The 22,382-nt window shown below is 23.9% G+C and overlaps 2 protein-coding genes across 5 annotated transcripts; both read right to left on the bottom strand.

Annotated features, from left to right (window-relative positions):
• Positions 1-542: 542 nt before the first annotated feature.
• LOC122511799 lies at positions 543-8,988 on the bottom strand. The gene is made up of 10 exons (XM_043627287.1): positions 8,593-8,988; positions 5,787-5,913; positions 3,910-4,053; positions 3,612-3,739; positions 3,292-3,465; positions 2,994-3,223; positions 2,413-2,514; positions 1,878-2,058; positions 1,413-1,740; positions 543-977 (listed from the first exon to the last, which is right to left on the bottom strand). Exons 1-10 carry the CDS (start codon positions 8,797-8,799, stop codon positions 637-639), a joined length of 1,962 nt encoding a protein of 653 aa, XP_043483222.1. The 5' UTR covers positions 8,800-8,988; the 3' UTR covers positions 543-636.
• Positions 8,989-11,592: 2,604 nt separating this feature from the next.
• On the bottom strand, positions 11,593-21,473 carry LOC122511798 (monocarboxylate transporter 12-like). 4 transcript variants are annotated; one of them, XM_043627282.1, is made up of 11 exons: positions 21,192-21,473; positions 18,585-18,711; positions 17,881-18,024; positions 17,528-17,655; positions 17,259-17,387; positions 16,648-16,996; positions 15,697-15,852; positions 14,949-15,140; positions 12,497-12,922; positions 12,133-12,325; positions 11,593-11,862 (listed from the first exon to the last, which is right to left on the bottom strand). In XM_043627282.1, the coding sequence occupies exons 1-11, from the start codon at positions 21,273-21,275 to the stop codon at positions 11,736-11,738; spliced, it is 2,055 nt and encodes a 684-aa protein (XP_043483217.1). In that variant the 5' UTR covers positions 21,276-21,473; the 3' UTR covers positions 11,593-11,735. The 4 variants fall into 4 exon arrangements, with proteins under 4 accessions (XP_043483217.1, XP_043483218.1, XP_043483220.1 ...); XM_043627283.1 differs by having other exon boundaries at positions 18,585-18,700; positions 21,192-21,320; XM_043627285.1 differs by lacking the exon at positions 21,192-21,473 and adding an exon at positions 18,133-18,161 and having other exon boundaries at positions 18,585-18,712.
• Between the last annotated feature and the right edge of the window lie 909 nt (positions 21,474-22,382).

Raw genomic sequence — 22,382 nt, 5'->3', positions numbered from 1 at the left:
TTTAAGTATATAATTTCGTCCAAGCTGATAGATCAGCTAAAAAATTAATGAACATTTTTTTTGTATTTTTAAGTACATTTTAATTTTTTTTTCTCTTTTTCTATTTAAATGCAAATTATCGTCATTTTACGAATTCACCATGAGTGGTCCAATTAGAATTTAATTCACAATTCTACACCTTTCTTGAGTTTTTTGTTCTTAATATTATTAACTAAAGCCATATAAAAATATATTATTCTTATGAAATTAAAAACTTTTTGTATTAGAATAGATAAACTTTCTGTCACTACTGATTCTTTCTTGCTTTAAAAAGACTTTTATAAAAAATACTTTTTTGAAAAGATATTTTTTTAAAAAGAATTTTTTTAAAAGATTCTTTTAAAAAAAATTTTTAAAAAAATTTTAAAAAAAGTCTTTTCAAAAATGTCTTCTTTCTTCCTTTAAAAAGACTTTTATAAAAATACTTTTTTGAAAAGACTTTTCTTAAGAAGACTTTTTTATAGAAAGATTTTTTTAAAAAAATTTATAAAAAATTAAAAAAAAATTTTTTTTTTTAATTTTTTTTTTAAATTTTTTAAAAAAATTTTTTAAGAAGACTTTTTAAAAATATTTTTTTGAAGAACAATATCTTTGTTTCTATTTTTCTTCCTGGCGATTGGTCTCCTTTTTCCGACGGGAATTCGTGTACCATGCCTCGAGCATCCAGGATATAATTGTCAAATATGTGAAGATATTGAGACAATGAAGAGTTATTGCATAGTCACCCAATGAATCACGAAGCCAACCGACAATTGGTCCAATGCAAACAAATACAATTCCACTTGTCACCAATTGAAGACCAGATGCTGCCGGTAATCTCGATAATGGAACGTGAGTTGGAATCACAAGGGCCATGAAAATTGTCCTCATTGCTTTTCCAATGCCCATTAAAATTGCCACTGCTATCGACACCCCATAAGTGTGTACGTGCGCCAAAACTGTGGAAAAATTCGTTCTTTATATTCTTTTATTGTGGGATGGGTCAAAAAAAATATTTGTCAAAAAAAAATGTTCTTAAAACCTTTTTCGAACATTTAATGTCGAAATATAGTGTTCCAAAACATTTTAAGAACCCGCGTTTTTAAAATGTTTTCGAACACTATATTTCAAATAAATGTTCGAAAACATTTTAAGAACATGGATGTTCAAATAATGTTTTTAAAATGTTTTGGAACATTATTTACCCGAAGTGAAACGTTCTAAAAATGTTTTAAGAACGTTTTAGAAAGGAACATGCTTTTCTGCCGATTGGGGTACCTCATTTGATTACTGAGATTTAAATCATGGAACTTTTAAAACAATTCAGTATTCAGAATTTTTTTTTAGATTAAGTTTCTAGGGCTGAATTCTGTTCTAGTAAATCAAAAATATACCCAATCTTCCGATGCCCAATCCACCGACGCCAATCAAGAAGAATGTTCGGTTCTCCCATCCGATGTAGGTGGCAACGAAGGGGATGATGATTCTTGTGATGACATCCACACCACCGAGTGTGGACATGAAGGTGGCGACTTCTAATTTCGTGAAACCGTACTCGCCGAGAATGAATGGAGTCAAGAGGGCGAAGTTCAATTCCGTAAAATTGGCGAATGTTATGCCGAGCATCAGATTCACGTAAATTGGATCACGAAGTAGGTCGAGATCGAAGAAGACGACTAGGACGTTGCCGATTCTCCTCAGATGGTACTTTATTGTTTTCTTCTGTAACAGGTATTTTTTTTTTATTTTTTTAGTTGTATTGGAGCTAGACGAAGAGGGTACCAGTTAACCAATGGGAGAAAAATCCAGGAGGATCAGCAAAGGAAGCTAATAAATCATTTAATGTTATCTCCTCCTACCTGAACGTCTTTTGGAATTCTTGCTTCTTCTGTTAGTGCTGAATTCTTCGCTCCTTGTTGGAGATTTGTAAGATTTGTAATCTTGTCCTGGTCTACATTCTCGTTTATCGTCTCATTGACAGCAACCAGTGGATTTTCGAGAGTATTTCGACGTTTTCGGTAGTCGAAATCACTGGACAGTCTGCAAATGGAATGATAGCAGTTAGCCTAAGATTTCGTTAGGATCCCATCAGGGATAGGTTTTCGTTAGGATCCCAGTTGGTTTTTATAAGAATCTTGGAAGGTCCCGTTAGGACCCCATCGGGAATAGGTTTTTGCAAGTTCTTCAGAAGGTTTTGTTACGATCCCAGCAGGTTTTCATAAAATTTTTAAAAGGTTCAGTAAGGATCCCATCGGGGTTGGGTTTTCGTAAGGATTTTAGAAAGTTTCGTTAGGATCTCAATAGGTTTTCATAAGATTTTTAGAAGGTTTAGAAGGTTTAGAAGGTTTAGAAGGTTTCTTTAGGGTTCTAGATTATAGTTAGGTTTATATTCACCTGTTGAGGGACTGCCGACTGCCAAGAGAAGGACGTCTACTCCTAACAGAATTTTCCCTCCTCGATGCCAAGGAAGCATTGGACGTATTTAGCTTGGAGAACCTGCGATCCGAACAATTTTATCCTTATCAACCTATAAGAGGCACGACTTTATAGTCACCCATTAACAACAAAAAAATACTTTTTTTAAAAAGTCTCTCTCTTGATTTTTTATCCTAAAAACAATCTTGTTTCCAAATGCAGTAAAAAAACTCCCAACAGAATTCGATTTTAGGAAATGAATTTATAATTTCGTCGCCCTTTAGGAGGTTGAGAACATCTGCGCGCGCAATAGACGAAGAGTGGGGAGGACGAACCGATTGGTTGTCGCGCTACCCCCACTCTCCCAAGCGCAGTGTTTCTCAACCTAGACTTGAATTTCTCGACTATTTTCTCGTTTAAATTTAAAATTTAAAATACTATAAATAGAATAAAGAAAAGAAAAAGAAAAAATAAAGAATAAAGAAAGAAAAAGGCTAATAAAGAGCAGAAGAAGAAAAGTAAAAATAGTTTCAATCAAATTATTGAAAAATTATACTTACAAACCGTCATTTGCTCTTGACATCATGGGTGTTCCTGGTCCAATGACATCAATACCAGAAGCCCCCTGCTCTTTGTCGTCGTAATATAAGTACTGACTGCCAAACATTTCCTTAGCTGAAAACTGCTCCGACCCCAGGGACATTTTTCTCGTTCGAATTATATTTTCCAGTGAAACATTGTGTTCGGTATGCAACAATTTTTCGTTCGCTTCATTCGGTGACGTTTCTGTCTAGAAATAGATTTTAAATTATAGACTTTTTCGAGGCTTTTGATTTTAATTAATTATTAAATCCTTACCTTTGGTTCGTTTTCCCCTGATTTTGCCAGTTCTGGATCGTTCGCAACTTTTTTTTTCTCATGCCATGAAACTGGTTGGAAAAATAGTGAACACGCTGTGGCATTAAAGGCCAGTCCGCCGTAAATTAAAACAGTGCCCTCCATTCCATAGAAGGCCATCAGTTGAGTTATAATCTAAACAAAAAAAGTGTTAGTCCCAAAAGTGTTAATCTTAAAAGTATTAAAAAAAAAAAAAAAAAAAATCTTGACTATTAATCTTAAAAGTGTCAATCAAAAAAGTAAATGCTAACTAAAATAAATTCGTATGAAAAAAAAATTACCAGAGGCATGACAATGGGACCCATTCCAGTGACAGTCCACGTTAGTCCAGTGGCGATTCTTCGCTTCTCCTTGAAATAGGTGTTGAGCGTCAGGGCATTAGCAGACATCGTAATGCCAATTCCAATACCTTCGAGGGGAGGTTTGCGACTACTAGATAATATTTACATTTATCCATATTTTTAATAACATAAAAAATGATCCCTCAGAAAAAAAAATGATTTAATTTTAATTTTTCTCAAATATTACAGAGCAGAATCGTCTTTTTTTCTGATTGATCAAAATTTAATGGCCACTCACCATAGAGAATAGAAAAGAATATTAGAAATCCAGTAAACGATTCCATGCGCGATAATAATGTTATTGAAATTGCGCAAACTAATCCTCCGACGATGCCAATTTTTCTAGAGCTGTACTTTCGAAACAATGGTCCATTCGCCAGACCTAAAAAATTTCAGAAAACAAAAAAATGATTTTTAACATTTTTTACATTTTTGTCGTGAGTGGCGAATTTTAAAATTAAAAAATTAACATTTTAATAATGTCAATTAATAATGTTAATGTTAATTTTAAAAAATTAACATTTTTTTTAACTAACATTCCTTTTTTTTATTTATAAAATTATTATTACTATTAACATTTTTAACTATTTTCTTTTATTCAAACTGCTTATTTTCTGAAGACTTCACACATATGTTTGTTATAATTAACAAACATAATTTTCATTATAAATAAATAATAAATCGAACTAATTATTGAACATCAGTAATGTGTCAATTAATTACATTTAATAAAAAATATTTCTAATTAAAAATAAAAATAATTACAAACGAATAAAAATCCAATTAATTAAACACGAAATTAAAAAAATCTCCATAATTACCAATGAAAAGAAAATGTAATGAAGAATTTAATTTAATGCGACAATTTTTACGTCGATAATAATTTAAAAAAAAATAATTTCTATTTAGTTGTTAATTTATTACAAATTAGATTTTTTAAGCACGTTGTAAAATTTGAATTTGCCATTTGAAAAAAACGATTAAAATTAATTGAATTAAAATTAAAACACATATAACTAATGGGATAACAATTATTCACACGCGCGGTAATTGCAGTTATAGTTTACAAATGAAAAAAAAATACTATGAATTATAATCTCTATGTAACGGTGTTAAGAAAAATTAAAATAAATCACAACCTTGCAAAAATGATTAGAACTTGTTTAACAGGACGTGTCATTTGATACATTTTTTCAAAATGGAAAATTGTAAAGTAAAGTTGAGAAAAAAAAAATCACATATTGCCTACGGTGATAGTAAAAATTGTAATTGTACATTTACTGGAAAATTAATACGCAATCGAGGACAAGCCTCCTTTTACAAAACAAATCGTTTTAAATATTAATATGTGATCGATAATAAATTTTATATTGTACATGTGTGTTTGTACGTAATCATAAGTTTTTGCTTTAATGGCAAATTATACGAGTGTCGAATAAATAATGGAATTTTTAATTAGTAGACGATTAATATCTTAATTATGAGTTTTTTTTTTAATTATTGTATCAAGTGATGACATTTTTTTTTCTTCGATTCTATCTTTGATATTGATTGTTTTGATCTATATTTTATCCAATTTTAATCCTTATAACATAAGGAATATTATTAATGATTTATTCTTTAAAAAAAAAAAAAAAAAAAAAAAAAAAAAAATCTTTAATTTATCAATGATTTACAATTTGAAAATAATGGGCTTAATTTTCAAGATATAATTGTTCGTCAAGAAAAAATATCGTACGAAACTTTTTATTTTGACAAATTTTTTTTTTATCTTATCTAAAGAAAATTATTTTTAGAAATATTTTTTTGTTTATATATATTTTTATAAATAAACGAATTAATTTTATCATTGCTTACAATTTCTTTTTTACTTTTAAATATTTTACGTAAAGTTTATGAGCTATTTTTGCTATTGTAAGAAAATTTGAAAATTTTTTCTCAATGTCAAAATGGTCTCGTGGATAAAACGCTTGCTTTCTAGTTTTCTGTATTTAGGGTTCGAATCCCGTTGGGGTTTGAAAAATTTTTCTCCAGATTTCCGCAAGTGTTTTTCTTTAGATAAACTTTGTAATAATTGTTGCAAATATGTGACTTTTATTATATTTGAATAATTACCTATAAAGGCGGTTGTCGCATTATTAATATTCATTAGTGTCGTGATTTCCGATGAACTTATTCCCATTTCTATGAATCGATCTCTGAAGATTAATCCAAACGATTGCATCAGTGGAAAAATGCAGAACTGAAAGGAAATTTTTTTTCTCATTAACGTTATAAATTTAATGAACTCAATTAATTAGCAAAAATAAATATTAATATATTAATTAATGAAAAAAATTTTAATTTAACTAATACATTAATTAGTAAATTAATTCTTAATTAATTTCTTTTGTTGCAATAAATAAAATGGATGGAATTTTTTATTATCTCATTTGACTCCAAAACAATAAGAGAAAATTAATTTTTTTATCGTTAAGGGCATTTGAACCTTGATGACGTTACAGATTGTGCAAAGCATGTGTGACGTCATCAAGGTTCAAATGCCCTTAATAAATGAAAAGAATTTGTTTATCTTATTCTCGAAAAATATTTTTCCACAATTAAAAAAACTATCAAAATAAAAATAAATTATTTTCCAAGTTGAATGACAAGAATAATAAAAAATGTTTTTCGAAGAAAAAAAATCAATAGAAAAAAAATTGAATGAAAAAACAATGAATGAGAGGAAAAAAATGCGAAAGAAGAAAAAAAAAATTTGAGAAACTAAAAAAAAATATTTTAAAAATAGATTTTTTTTTTTTGCAAACAACAAAAATAAATTGAATGACACAGTTTTATTCTTGAAAATAGAATTATTAGAAATTTCTTTCCGCAAGTAAAAGTATAAAATTGCATTATTGTAGAATTATTTCTTATCAAATAAGGAAAAAAAAACATTTATCAATGATATTTCATAATCTCTCTCTCTCTCTCTCTCTTTCTTTCTATTTCTCTCTCACTCGCTCTTTGAAATACATATATATATTTGTCTGCTAATGTTCAAGTCAATGATATGCAAAAATTTCTAATCTTATACATTTTTATTTCTTTTTCTTTTTATTTACAATTTAACTAACAAAGAGGACTTCGCCACTTATGATTGTGTTTTTTCGTGAAAAGATATCACGTGATGTGACTCACATTATGCAAGCAACAACGTGGTGGCAATTAAAAACCTTCATGAATAATAAATTGATAGGTTGCCAGAAAAATGCCCCCGCAGGAAAATTATCTCACGTTAATTTTTCTTCAATTAACTTTCATTTTATATTTTTTTATTATTTATAATATAAATGTCACATATTAAAAAAAAAAAAAAATTTAATCGAATTAAAAATTATAATTGACCACAAACAATTTTTTATTTATTTAAATTATTTACAAACTTAAAAAAATGTAATAATAACATTGTAATTGACAATTAATTATTGCCAATAAATAAATAAATACCAAAGGTAAAAACATTGAAAAAATTATTGTTAATTACAAATTTTAAAAACTTATTATTGTTATTATTATTATTATTATTATTATTAATTAGTATTTTTATTATTTTAATAGGTAATATTTTTCTTATTTTTTTATTATTTTAACAATAATAAATGATAATTTTAATATTGTTAATAATTTATTTACTATTATTATTATTATTATTATTATTATTATTATTATTATTATTATTATTATTATTATTATTATTATTATTATTATTATTATTATTATTATTATTATTATTACTATAGTTATATTATTGAAAATAATAAAAATGGTAAATTGTTAATAGAAAAATTGAGATAATTTAATATTGAAAAATTAATAGTAATTCAAATGCAAATAGAAAAATAAAATTTAAATTGAAATGACTGGAAGAATTAAATAGTCGAATTGACACGAAACGTTTAGAAAAAAATATAAATTAACACATGAAGCGTATAATCAACAAGCTAGAAGAACAAAACATTCTAATTACTAATGGAATGTGGAAGAATGAAAATAAAAAGAATTTTGTAAAATTCATAAATTTATAGTCAAGATTAAAAATAGTATAAATTTTTTTAAATTTCAACAATTTATATATAACAAGTTAATAAAAAGGGTTAAATTAAAATTTTTTTAAAATAATTTTTACACTTTAGAAAATAAATTATATTTATTTAAATAATTGCCAAAAAAAATTTTGTTGCAAAAATTATTATTTGTTGTAAATAAGTAAATAAATTATTAAATAAATGTTTCAATAAATGAATATGAAAATAAATTATATTTATTTATTTATTTATTTATTTATTTATTTATTTGAACATAAACGGGTTTCAAATTATTTAAATAATTTCCAGAAAAAACTTTTTGCAAAAATTATTATTTATTGTAAATAAATAGATTATTACATAAATATTTCAAGAAATGAATAATAAGATTATGATACTAAAATAATATAATACTAAAGTAATTTAAAACCTGTCTGTGTTCAAAATAAATAAATAAAAAATATTAAAATAAATAATAATAAATAAATTAAAATAAAAAATATAATAACAAAAATTCAAAATAAAAAAATTAAATACAAATAATAATAAATAATATAGTAAAAAAAATTCAAAATAAAAAATAGAATAGAAATAATAATAAATAAAATAATAAAATAAAAAAAATTTAAGTTTTTAAAATTTCGATGAAAAAAAAATTATAAATTAAAACATAGAGAAAATAGAATGATAAACGGTAAATTAGAGAGAAAATATTGTCAGTAAAGAAAATTACACATGTTTTGCTCGAAACCTATCTAAAAATAGTATCAATAAAAATTGCGAAGGTTAGTATTAAATTTTCCTTTTTTTTTCTCTATCTTGCCTTTAAAAATAAAATTTATAACAAAACTCACATTTGAAAATCCAGCAGCAACGACAATAATCCAACCCCAACCACCATCGGGTGGTACAAAATTATCTTTAATTTTCGGTGCTTTCTCCTTTTTTTTCTTCTCCTTTTTTGTTTTTCCATTTTCAACAATTATCACTTTATCGGTCACATTTTTTTGTTTTAATTCCTCCTTCTCCTCGTCGTCAATATTATCGTTATTTTTTCTCATTTTTATATAAAATACATAAGTGAATTTTTATTTTTTTTTGCGATAAAAAAAAAATTTTTTTTTTTTTGTTGAACGCGAATTTTTTTTCTACTTTTTTGAAATCAACGTTCGTTGCTCGAAAGGCACTTGAGTTCTACGACTACTTGAGTTCTTCTTATAGTCTCGCGAATCTCGCTTCTCGCTTCGTTCCATTTCTCATGACTAAAGTGAACTGAGAGTCAAGGCTACTATATAGCACACACATTCAACATGCTTTTAGACTTGGCTAATTGCCATTATAATGGCTCCTGTATTAATCGCCCAAAATTTAAAAAAAAATGGCAAAAAAGTATGAAAAAAAAATTATATGTATTTAAATTTTAAATAAATTAATTCTAATTATTGTAATTTAATTTTTCTTTATTTTTTTTTCTCTTTCTGCTAATTTTAGAAAAAATGTTTATTCTATTTTTATTTAATGAAAATAAAATTCAATTAAGTAGAAATTAATTATTTGTTATTATTTTGTAACAAATACGAATGTTTAAAATTTTTGTTTTTTAAATTAATTTCTGGAAGTTGTGAATTTTTCCCTGAAAATAAATTTTCTTATCGAGTTAATTTATAGGTCAATTGATAGTTAATATTTTTATTTTTCATATGGTAGTAAAATGCAATAAAGTACAAAGTATTTATTTAGAACTAACAAAAAAAATTATTTAAAAAAAAATTTATAAGACAATTTTTTTCTTGTAAAAATTAATTTCTTTTATTATAAATAAAGTGGGAAATGAAAGGAGACAAAAAGGACGAGAAAGAGAGACAAAGAAATTAAAAAACAAATCATCTACGAATTTTTACTGGATTTTTTCTTCCATACCCATAATGAGCTCCTTTATTAGAAGTGAAACAATGATTAAAAAAAAAAAAATACAAAAAAAATAGATCATGAAATATGTTCGAGTGTAATTAGACACACCCACCATTGAGACAAAAAATCGACCCTGAGAATTATTAATGAATTGACTTTCGTTAGTCAAAGGTGTGTAAATAATAATTTTTCAATTCTTCATTTGTTGTTGTTCCCTTCGCGATTTAGATTTTTTCAAATATATATCTTGGTCTTTGATTGAAAGTAAAATATATTACAATTACAATACGTAAGAATTAGTCAAATTTAATTGAAAGAAAAATTCTTTTTTTTTAAATTTAATTAAAGAATAATTTTTTTCAATATCATTTTCAATTAATTTCAATTCCATTTTCAATTAATTTTGAATTAATTTAAATTCCATTTTTAATCAATTTCAATTCCATTTTCAATTAATTTTAACTTCAATTTCAATTTCAGTTTCCATTAATCTTCAATTAATTTCAATTACCAAAAATTCGTTTTCAAAGAAGTCAATTTTCAAAGTCATTCAATATGGTTCGAAAAAAAAATTTGGGAGTAAAAAAACTTGCTTGAAATGATCAAGAAACTAGTAAAAATCGTTTCAAACTAGTTCAAAATGGTTCCAAATAAGTTTAAGAGTAAAAATATTTTCGAAATTTAAAAAAAATAAAAGAAACTTGTTTTAAATTTGTTTTAGAAGTAGTTTGAAAGATTATATTAATATAGTAATATAACCACTTAAAAACAGTTTTAAACAGGTTCAAAGTGGTTCAAAATCAGTTTGAGAGTAAAAATTTATTTGAAATTCAACAGAAACCAGTTACAAGCTGTTTTAAAGCTGTTTAAAACTAGTTCTAATTGATTGACAATAAAAACTTGTTTTAAATTAGCAAGAAAGTAATGAAAACAATTTTAAACTTGTTTCAAATGGTTCAAAACAAGTTTGGAGTTTTAAATTAATTTAAAACCGTTTAGAAAGAAATTTAAATAGTTTCAAACTGGTTAAAATTGGTTAGAAATAAGTTTGAGAGTGAAAAACTTGTTTGAGATCATCAAACAATTGGTAAAATAGTTTCAAACTGGTCCGAAATAGTTCAAAATGGTTCGAAATAATGAAATAATTCAAAATAAGTTTGAGAATAAAAATTTGGTTGAATATAAGAAAGTCAGTTAAAAATTATTTTTAGAGATATAGTATTAAAACTTATTTAAAACTAGTTGGAACTCTTTGTTCATGATCCCTGATAGTAGGCAACCGATCGTACTGCGCTGTATAACCATCTAGTTAGAATATTCATTTCCAGTTTCAATTCTAGTTGAAAAAATAAATTTACTTAAAATTGTCTTTTCCCATTCTTTCAGTTAAACTAGTTTCAAACAACTATAAAACTTGTTCAGAATAGTCTGGAAATTATTTTAAAATTCATTTATATGTTTTGTTAAATATTCAAAATTGAAAACACCTTTAAATTAGTTTTAAACTAAACTCAAAATTAGTTTTCAAATTCGTTTCAAACAAGTTTAAATATTTTACTTTTTAATTTTTAAAACACAACATTTTTTCTTCTCTTTTACGGCATTTAGTCTCCACTCTTTGGTAAAAAATCTAAAATTATCAAAAATTCGAAAAAATTCAAAAAATCGAATTTCTTAAAATTCAACATTTTTTCTTCTTTTTTATGGCTTTTAGCTTCATTTTTTTTTATCTTCAAAAACACTATTCCTCTTTTTTTTATCAATTTTTTGGTTAAAAAAAATTCCAAAATTTAGGTACGTTTAAAAAAAATTTATTTTTAATGATTATTTTAACAATTTACAAGTATAAAGATAATTTTTATTGTTTAAGGAAAATGGGGTTAGGAATAAATGGAAATTTCCCCTTCTCCTCTTCAATGACCTCCTGACAATAGGCAACCAAATATACAGTAGTGTGTTTATTTCTCCTTTTTCGCAAAAATATAAAAAGTTTATTATTACATATACATATATATAGAATGAATATTTTGAAAAAAAAAATTTCTTTTTAATCTATTGAATGAAAAAAAATGACGATAAACAGTAATTAATTGAATAAACTGTTAATTTTTTCTATGTCCGGAAAGAAATTTAATTCGATATTATATCCCAATGAGGAATATTTGCAGGTATTTAGAGTATCAATGAGACATCTTCTAAAGTCAATAATTTCCCTGTAAAAAAAAGTATTTTTTTTATATAAACAAAAAAGTATTTTTTTTATATAAACAAAAAAGTATTTTTTTATATAAACAAAAAAGTATTTTTTTTATATAAGCAAAAAAGTATTTATTTATTTTCTAAATAAATAAAAAAGTATTTTTCTAAATTACCAAAAAAGTATTGTTTTTTTAACTGAACAAAAAAATTATTACTATTTATTACTATTATTAATAATTACGATATTATTATAGTGTTAAATATTTAATAAAATTAATATTTACTGCAGATCCGTGAGAAACGATGGCTGAGCATTTGTGATCACATGATAGGGAAAATTTTTTGGTCGCACATTAGTTGTATTGAAATTTCTCAGAATCCAAACATAATTTTGAAAATAATTATTTTTCACAAAACAACGTTTCAATTTTGAGAATTTTTCCTCAAAACATTTGACGTCAATAATTTCCTTTAAAGCTATAAAAGAAAACTTTGCATTAAAATCATCAATAAATTGTTAATTTTTTTCAATAAAATTAGTATAAATTTATTTTTTATTTATTTATTTATTTACAAATTATTAAAAATTACAAAAAAGATTTTTTTTTATTTGGAAAAAATAAAATTTCTATATTTAGTTTTACTTACAATTTTTCATTCCATCACAAATTAAATCGATAATCTGATGATTTTCGGGAAAAGAAGTTGCAATTTGTGATTCACGATGAATGTAATTTGAATATTTTGTCGATGGATAATAAATTGTTTTTTCAATTAGACATGGTTTTATGGCAATAATATAATTATGCACAGCATAATCGATGTCGCATAATTCATTGAAATATTTTTTAAAAACATATTTCATTTTTAATATTTCAGTGAATGTTTTTTCTAAATTCAATTCCACTTTTGCTTTTAATTGTTTTTCTGCTTTTTCTATTATTCTTATTGCCTCGGGTCCCGAATTATATTTACATAATTTTATCAATTTATCACGAAATTCCAATGTACTTTCGTCAATTAATTTCGATGATATCGCGGAGAAATTTGTCCCTAATCCTTTTGTGAGAAAACCTAAAAAATAGAAATAGGAAAAAAAATTTCTTTATATAAAAAAAATTGGAATTTTTTATAATTTTTAATTTTATAATAAAATTACTAAGAAAATTATTATAAATTATAATAAAAATATAAAATTATATAATATAAAATATAATTTAAAAAAAAAAAAAATTACATCAAAACTATATAACAATGAAAATTTGGAATATTAATATTTTTATGTCAATGAATAAATAAACAATTTCAAAAAATGTTAAAAATTGTAAATTAAAGAAAAAATAATTTAATTAAAATTTTATCACTTCTTTCTTAAAAATATTTTATTTTGTAAAAAATCTTCCAATTGAGGGAGTAATAATAAAAAATATTATTAACATTCATGCCACTGGTGTAAAATTGAAATTGAAAAGACAACTATTGAATTTAAATGAGAAATTATCGTTAAATTAACTCACCAAGGATGAGTAGTAGAAAAAAAGTACTCGATGCCTTCATTATTATTTTTTTTTTAGTATAAAATATATAAATTTTAAGAATATTTTCACTTTAATTATAAATATAAATAAAAAAAAAAGAAAAACTTTTTTTTTATTCTCAGGAACGTCTCTTCAGTACACGAATATTTTTTAAAATGATAACAACTATTCAGTACCATTTAACACGAGCTGTTAGTTTAATTGAGCTGCTGATCAATCAATTGCCCGTTCATCCAATCGTAAACTTTAATCCACAAATAAATTTATTTTTCTTCCAACTAATTGACTCCATTGAAATGACAATATTTGTACATTTAATAATTCTTTACAAAAGGAGAGAAAGAGAGAAATGTTGAATTTATTCGAGTCGAACTGAAATTATTATTTTTAGTCAACACTGAAAAAAATTAAATAAAAAAAAGTAGAGAAAAAATTAAAATAAATAAATAAAAAGTGAAATAAAAAATAAAAAAATAAAATGAAAAAGTAAAATAAAAATAATAAAATAAAAAAATAAAATAAAAAAAAAATTAAAATTTTTTTTCTTTTCTTCTTTTTTTGTGTCTAAATGATATCTTCTCAAATAAAATAAAAAAGTAAAATAAAATAAAATAGTGTAAAAAGAATAAAATGTACTAAGAAAATAAGAAAAAAATTTTTTTTTCATTTATTTATTTGTTAGTTATTATATTTTTGATTCAAGTAACAATAATTTGTTAAAGAACAATAGAGAAGGTAGTTTTTTATATTTTTTTTTACAATAAATATTAAATATTAATAATTTTTTTTTTTTTTTTAATGTTAAATTAAATATTAATGAACATAAACAATTAACTATACAAACATTAACAATACAAAATTTATTTTTCTTCTTTTTATTAAAAAAATTTATTATTTACAATATATAATTGTAAACAAAAGTCCAACAATAGTACAAAAATTAATTTACAATATACATATAATTTGATTATTTAAAACTAAACAGTCGAATCGTAAGTCTTAATGTTTTTTTATACACAGTAGTAAAATATACAAAATAAACAATATGAAAATTTTTTTTCCATCACTGGAATGTCCTGTAATTTTTATTGTATTCAGAGAGATTTGCCTCCTTTTTCTTCATCATCAGACTTTTAATTTTTTCATAAATATATTCAACGCCCCAAATGGCAATCGCGAAAAATATTACTCCCGACATTAAATGAATGCAAATTCGATAACTACTTGTCAGGTCTCTAACGAATCCTAAACAAAAAAAAAAATAAAACGTTTAAGAAATATTTTTATTATCTTTCTTCACCAAGACATAAAATATCTTTCTTCACCTAGACATAAAATTCGAAAGAAACAAAAAAAAACGAAGAACAAACAAAACGTAAAAAAAGGAAAATTAAATATTTATTTATTTTTATTATAATTAAACATTTGTTTAAATATTTATTAGGTAAGAAAAAAATAAGTTCGTGAAATTAAATATTTGTTAAAATATTAATAAATAATGATAATAATAATAATATTAATAATAGTAATTTTTAAAAAATATTATTAAATTGAAAATTTACCGATTGCGGGACTAAAGAAGACGACAAATGTCCCTTTGAACACCATAAATATTCCATAAGCGTGGGGCAACATTTCCAATGTACACTGCTCAGAAATTGTTAAATTCATATTTACAATTGTTGACCCTCGCAAAAATCCTACAATTACTAATGTCACTATTAAAGCTGTACTGTTCGATTCTTCGGCGAATACTGAAAAGAAAAAAAAATTGAAATCAGTTTTATTCATATTTTTCTATTAATAAACATTATTTTAAGTTCATTTCGAGTTCGGCGGCTGCGCGCGCAACTTCCCTCAAGGAGAGGGGACGCGCGAACACGAATCACTGCTCGCTACCCCCACTCCAATCGGGCCGCGCTCACTACGTTCTAAATTTAATTAAATAACTCTTAGGCTACTTTGAAACCTTTGCAATTTTTATTTATAATTTTTTTTGTGTAAACAATTACACAAGTAAATAAAAATAAATATTAAATAAATTTTTGATTTCCTTATAAGTAAATATTAAATAAAAAAAATAAAAAGTAAATAAAAATAAAAGTAGAATTTAAATAAAAAAAATAAAAAGACAATAAGTATAAATAAGCAAATAATTATAAAAGTAAATAAATAAAAATGTAAATAATAAAAAATAAAGTATAAATAAAAATTTTAGGGAAAATTGAAAAAAAATAGTTTGCGATAAATAAAAATTCGTTGCACATAAATTAGTGAGTGAAATATTTTTGAAAATTTAAAATTTATCACCTGAACGTCCAATGGCAATGCATAAAGCGCAGATCCAAAAAGTAGTGCGTTTCTTGAAACCAAGTTTGTCAAAGAGGGTTGGAAGTGCGAGTCGAGCCAACACGTCCATAAAGGCGGTGAGCGAAAGGCAAAATGCAACTTCCTTCTTCGTCATTCCTAAGAATTAAAAGGGCCCACAAAGCAACCAAAAGAAGAGAATAAAAGGCCAAGAAATTTTGCCAAATAAAAGTGAAATACATATATATATATAAACTTAATATATTGTCCAAAAAAAAAAATCGAGATTTATTGCTGACAAATTGATATGTGACTTTTTCAAAAGAAAAAAAATGTCTAAAGGTCAAGAAAAAAAATTCGTCATCAATAAGAGAGGAGGGGAAAATTTTCAGCTCTAATAACTTTTATCAATGAAGAAAAGGGAAAGGAGAGGGAAAATTGACAAAATGTTAAATCGACTGTCTCGTGTCTCTTCTCTCTTTTGTTAATTATTTTCCTCTTCATATCCTCTTTTCAAAAAAAGAAAAGAAGAAAATTATTTTTTTCTCGAAAATCTGTTTCGATTTTTGACAAGTTCGAGTGGTTTTTATTTTTACCAGAGACTATAAATTGTAACTCTCAATAAGGCAAAAGAGAAAATCGACGATATAAAAAAATTCGAAATTAAGAAAATTGCAAAAATAATTTTTGAATTTAAAAAATTAAAAAAAAAATTTTTTAAATCTGTTTTTTCTGTGGTAAATAAAATTAAAATTTCAATGAAATATTTAATAGGAATTAAATAAATAATTAAATTGTTAAATTAAATATTATATTAAATATTAAATGTTATATTAAAAATATTTCGATTATAATATTAATTTTCCAGAAAAAAAAATTGGACAGAGGTGACATAATTTTTTTTTCTGTTCTAAATTCTAAAAAGTGAATAAAAATAAAAATTACTCTACTTACCGATACTGAACAAGAAGAATGGAGTAAATAATTTGAAATTTGTCTCGGCAACGTAAAACAAACTCACTCCAATCATGACATTGAGAAATTTCGTGTTTGTCAATAAATGTAAACCAAAGAAGTCCTTAATTTTTTTTAAATAAGATTTTCTCATCGTTAGACTTTCTTCTCTTCTTTGATAGTGATTTTTCGTTAAATTTTCATTTAATTTCAATGCTCCACTTTTATTTGTTGCCTCCAATGGTATTTTAATTGTCGTCTCTTTCTTATCATTACCACTCAATAGTGGATTATTTTCTCCCGACGTCTCGCCAATTTCGTCCGAAAACGAATTTTCACTCTCGAATAACTGGAAATTAGGTAATTTTTATTTTTAATTTTATATTCAGTTTCTAAATTTAAAAGAAAAGCGTCTTTTAACGGTTCAGATACGAATTGGAAGTGGAGGGGGAAGAGACGCACTGATTTTATTGGCTGGACTTTCAAGGTCACGCGCGGTGATTGGCTGGTGTCGCGTGACCTTGAGTGCTAACCAATAAAAAGCGTGGGGCGTGGACGAAATTTGAACTAAAAAAAAAACCTATTTTAAAGTAATAACGTCATTTTTTCACCTTTTCTTCCACTTTTTTTAAGGGAACTGGCGATAACAAACATGCGCCAATTAACGAGTGCAAGGAAATTCCACCAATAATTAAAGTCGTACCTCTAAATCCATAAATCTCTAGAAGAATCTGTACGATCTAGAAAGAACAAAAGATTTTTAATTTTTGAATAATATTTAGATTTTTGTGAAATTAATTATCAAAATGAATAAGAAATAAAATTATTAAAAAATAAAATAAATAAATTATTTTACTTTAAATAAATAATTATTGTTTACCTGTGGCATTAACATCATTCCCATTGTTGTTCCTGCCATTGAAAAACCCAAAGCTTGACCTCTTTTTTTAACAAAAAAACTATTTAATGCCACGAAAGACGAAGCGAGCGCTAATCCTGTACCTATACCTGTTTTTTTAAATAAATAAAAAATATTTATAATTCATTTACTACATTTATTATTTAATATTTATTTATTTAATTTTCTACAAAATAAAAAATTTTTTAATTTACTAAATTTACCAAAACTAAAAAAGAACAGATAAAAAACAAAAAAAAAAGAAATTAGAATGAAAAAAAGAGGGAAAAATCATTAATTATAATAATTATTTTTAAAAAATAAAATTTTCTTACCTCCAATAATACTATAAGTCAAAATAATATGAGTGAGACTATTGGCTTGCGAGGTCAAAATAAGACCCGTACTATTTAATAACGCACCAAAAAATGCAACTTTTCGGTACGAATATTTAGTCAATAGATAGCCAACAAAAAGTCCTGTAAAAATTGTAATAAAAAAAAAGAAACAACAGAAGAAAATATTATTAAAAAGCAAATTCTTGTAAATAACCAAAAAAAATTTTTTTGAATTAAACAATAATATACCTTTGAATAAATTAACCTAAAAAAAATACCTGTAATTAAAAACACATTTTATTTAATGAGAAAAATCATATAATACATTTATATACTATATAAATAATTGTGAATGTGATATAAAGTGTGTAATATCTCGATTTAAACAAACTATTTTCTTTTTCTTTTTTAATATTTACACCTATATGTCAGGAAGCATTTCTTATCATAACAATAGACTTTTGATGATTTATCTTATCAGAATTTTTTTTTTTTTTAAAGAGAAAAAAAACATTGGAATTTAAAGTAGAGAGAAAACATTGACCGTTGAAAAGTGTTATTATGTTTGTGTTATTCTGAAAATTTTATTCAAAAAATGTTTTTTTATACTGAAAAATTAATTAAAAATTAAAAATTATTTATGAATTATTAAGAAAAATTTTTTTAAATTATAAAAAAAAATTATTTGAATATTTTTTTACCTGAAAAATTAATATTAGCGTCAAGAACACTCATTATTAAGGAAGTTCTTGTTGAATCGATTTTTAGGTCTCTTAGTAAATCGCCAAATAGAAGACCAAATGATGGATCCAGAGACCTTAGGGATAACTAGAGATGCATTTTTCAGAGTAACTTAATTACTAATTAGATCGATAGTGGTAAAAATTTTTTTTTTCTTAATTGTTATTAATTATATTTTAAAATTTATTATTTTTTTTCGTATTTAGATAATGAGTTAGTAATTGCTTTTCACAATAGCCAGTGGAAATTTCTCATTGAGGTCAGTGTGTTTATTTATAAAATGATGATTGATATTGGAAGAATAATGGAATATAAATTTTTTTTAGTTAATATTGCAATTGGAGGTATAGATAATAAATAATTGAGGATTATTTTATAAGCAGTGGAGAACCAAAAAGAAACCAAAAAAAAAAGAATCGATGAGATACTGATGAGAAAAATAATAAGAAAACCATTAAAATACCAATAAAAATGCAGTTTGGAAAATTGTGAGAAACCAAAAAGAAACCAATAAGAAATCAATAAAAAATTAATAAGAAACAAAAAAGAAACCAATAAGAAACCAATGAGGAAAGCAAAAAGAAACCAATGACGTAACATTGAAATATTAATAAGAAAGCAGATAAAAAAATAGAAACCAAGAAGAAATCAAAAAAACCAATAAGAAACCAAAATGAAACCATTAAGAAACCAATGACGAAACATTGAAATACTAATAAAAAAGCAGATAAGAAAATAGAAATCAATAAGAAACCAAAAAGAAACCAATGAGAAAACATTGCAATACTAATAAGTAAACAGATAAAAAAATAAAAACCATTAAAAAATATTAAGAAATGAATAATTCAATAAGAAAATATATATAAACCAATAAAAAAACCATTAAAATACCAGTAGATAAGCCAATAAGAAAACATTAAAATATCAATAAAAAAAGTAAATAAGAAAGTACTTAGAAACCAATATAAAACCATTAAGAATAGCAGAAAATCAATGATTAGGAAATAAAACAAAATGAGTAAAAACCAATACTAAACCATTACGATAACAATAGAAAATAATAAGAATATAATGAAGAAAACCATTAAGATAAAAAAGCCAATCGGGAAACAATAAAAACCAATACTTTGAAGGCAATGTCAATAAGAAAATATTAAGAAAATAATCAAAACAACCAATAAGATACCAATAAAAAACCATTTAGACACACACAAGAAAACAATAGGAAAATAATTAAAAAAAACTATTAAAGAAACCAATAATAAACCATTACGAAAGCAAATTTATTTAATTGAATCAATATTCCATTGGTTTTTGTCAATTGTTTTCTCATTTCTGAACTAGTGTCGTAAAAAATATTGAATCAATTTGAAACCAAACAGAAAACCAATAATAAACCAATAGAAAATAATTTTTATTTTACTAGAAAACATAAATAGTTAAATGTAATTAGTTGAGCTAAATTTTGTTGAAGCTTTATTGTTTTTTAATTTTTCAACTGGTATCAAAAAAATAGTGAACCAATTTGAAACCAAAAAACCAATAAAAAATTAATTTCATTTTATTGCTCAATTAATATTGTGTTGATTTTTATTCGTTGTTTCAATATTTCTGCCAACTAGTGTCGAAACATTTCTAAACCAATTTTAGAACCAAAACAAATAAAACCAATAATAAAACAATAAAAATATTTCCATTTATCTAATTTCCAATTAATACTGCACTAATTTTTATATTAATTTTTTCGTAATTTCTGAACTCGTGTCGAAATAATATGGAAATAATTTAAAACCAAATGAGAAACCATTAATAAACCATTGCGAAATTAGTTTTATCTTACTATTTTATCAATATTGCATTAATTTTTATCAAATGTTTCCCAATTCTAGACTAGTGTTGTAAAAATATTAAACCAATTTGCGAACCAAACGAGAAACCAATAATAAACCAATAATAAACTATTAAATTTTTTATTATTTTTTAAGTGAATTAATGTTGAGCTAAAATTTGAAGAATAAATGTTATGTAACTTCTTAACTGGTATAAAAAAAATACTGAACCAATTTGAAACCAATAATAAACCATTTCGAAAATTAAAGGAAAAGTAAAAGTTTTATTTTAATGTTGAAATCGCTGTTTATTTTTTTCACTTGTTTCGTCATTTTGAACTGTCGGAAAATTATTAAAAACCAAAAACGAAACCAATAGTAAACCAATACTAGAAAAAGTTAATTTTATCATTGAATCAATATTGCATTTATTTTTTTTAACTAATAGATTTTAAAATAATAACGATATTATAATTACTAAACTAGTATCGAAACAATACTAAACCAATTTAAGAACCAAAACAATAGAACCAAAAATAAACCAATATTTACAATATTAAATCTAAATATGTTTATTAAAATCGTTTTAAATTTCCATTGGCTATTAAAAAAAAAATAGTCGATATATAATTAAAAGGAAGAAATTTAAATAAAAATAGTAAATAATTGATTGTTTTACGATTTAGAATAATTAATTATAAACACACGTATTTAGCGTTAATTAAATGATTGTTTTACCGTAATTAAACTGCAACCGATGCAAATTACCCATCCCCATCCGCCATCTGGTGGCAATGGTTTTTTAACAAAATTTTGCGTCATAATTTTTTTTTCTTTTTTCTAATTTTAAAATAATGTATTTCTTTTCTTTATTTATTCTTTTTTTACGATGTATTTTATTTTTCTCTTTAGAAAAATCAATTAAAAATAATATTGGATTTTCAAAATTTAAAGTGTTGATGAATATTTTTTTGATCATTAAATTTCTATGATCAGTTGTTTATTATGGCTCAACAAAGACTGCACCTTTTACAAAATGAAACTTTACTTTTGATATATTTCTTTTACGTTTTATCATTCTTGAACAATGGATAAAAAAATTATGACTCGTTTTCTTAGAGATATGTAATCTTTTCAGGTTTCTTTTCTCTCACTTTTACTCTTATTCTCAAATCTTTTTTTTTATCTCACTCTCTCCTACACGTCATTGTACCTGCTGAGGAAAATTTGGTAAGATTTCAAATAGGATCTTTCTGGATATCAGATAAAAATTTTCACCTTCTTGCGATAACATTAACAAATTGAATTTTAAAAAAAAATTGTTAGGATTCTTTGCATGTTAAACAAAATTTTTAATTTTTAAATTAATTTAATTTATTTTATATAATATCTAATAGTTATTAAAAAAATAAATTAATATTAAATAAATAAATTAATTAGTAAATAAATTAATAATAATAATTATTATTATTATTATTAAAGGTGGAAGAATTTTATTATTATTTTTTATTATTATTTTTATGATTTATTATTTTATTTTTCTTTATTATTAATTTTATTATTATTATTATTATTGTTATTAGGTGTTAATATTATTCTGTAATTATTATTAAATAATTTAATTAATATTTAACATTAATTTAGTTATCATAAATTTTAATAAATTTTTTATGCAATAAATAAATAAAAATAAAAAATAATATACAAAATACCTATTTGACTTTAGTTTCCGGGATTTTTTCTTATCATCAACTTTTCTCTTCTTCTCTTTTTTTGATTTCTTTTTTATTTTGAAGTCACATTTTTTTGTTATCAATAAATAAAGGAAAGGTTAAAAAAAATATTACGATAATTTATTGTCAAGGTCAATGATTGCTACTGTGTCGAAATAAAAAAGAATACATAATTATACAAATATGTTGAATTTTT

Source organism: Leptopilina heterotoma, unplaced genomic scaffold (genome assembly GCF_015476425.1).
Source record: "Leptopilina heterotoma isolate Lh14 unplaced genomic scaffold, ASM1547642v1 Lhet_90, whole genome shotgun sequence".
NCBI lineage: Eukaryota > Metazoa > Arthropoda > Insecta > Hymenoptera > Figitidae > Leptopilina > Leptopilina heterotoma.
This window is presented reverse-complemented; position numbering and strand designations above follow the sequence as displayed.

Excerpts from the sequence above, each read along its gene's own strand:
- LOC122511799 (XM_043627287.1), bottom strand. The coding sequence starts at position 8,799 with ATGAGAAAAAATAACGATAATATTGACGACGAGGAGAAGGAGGAATTA. Across the intron at positions 3,466-3,611 it reads GTCCCATTGTCATGCCTCTG|ATTATAACTCAACTGATGGC; the intron begins GTAATTTTTTTT and ends TTTTTTGTTTAG. Across the intron at positions 1,741-1,877 it reads GAATTCCAAAAGACGTTCAG|AAGAAAACAATAAAGTACCA; the intron begins GTAGGAGGAGAT and ends TACCTGTTACAG.
- LOC122511798 (XM_043627282.1), bottom strand. The coding sequence starts at position 21,275 with ATGACGCAAAATTTTGTTAAAAAACCATTGCCACCAGATGGCGGATGG. Across the intron at positions 18,025-18,584 it reads CGCTAATATTAATTTTTCAG|GACTTTTTGTTGGCTATCTA; the intron begins GTAAAAAAATAT and ends CAATTTTTACAG. Across the intron at positions 12,326-12,496 it reads TTGTGATGGAATGAAAAATT|CTTTAAAGGAAATTATTGAC; the intron begins GTAAGTAAAACT and ends TTTCTTTTATAG.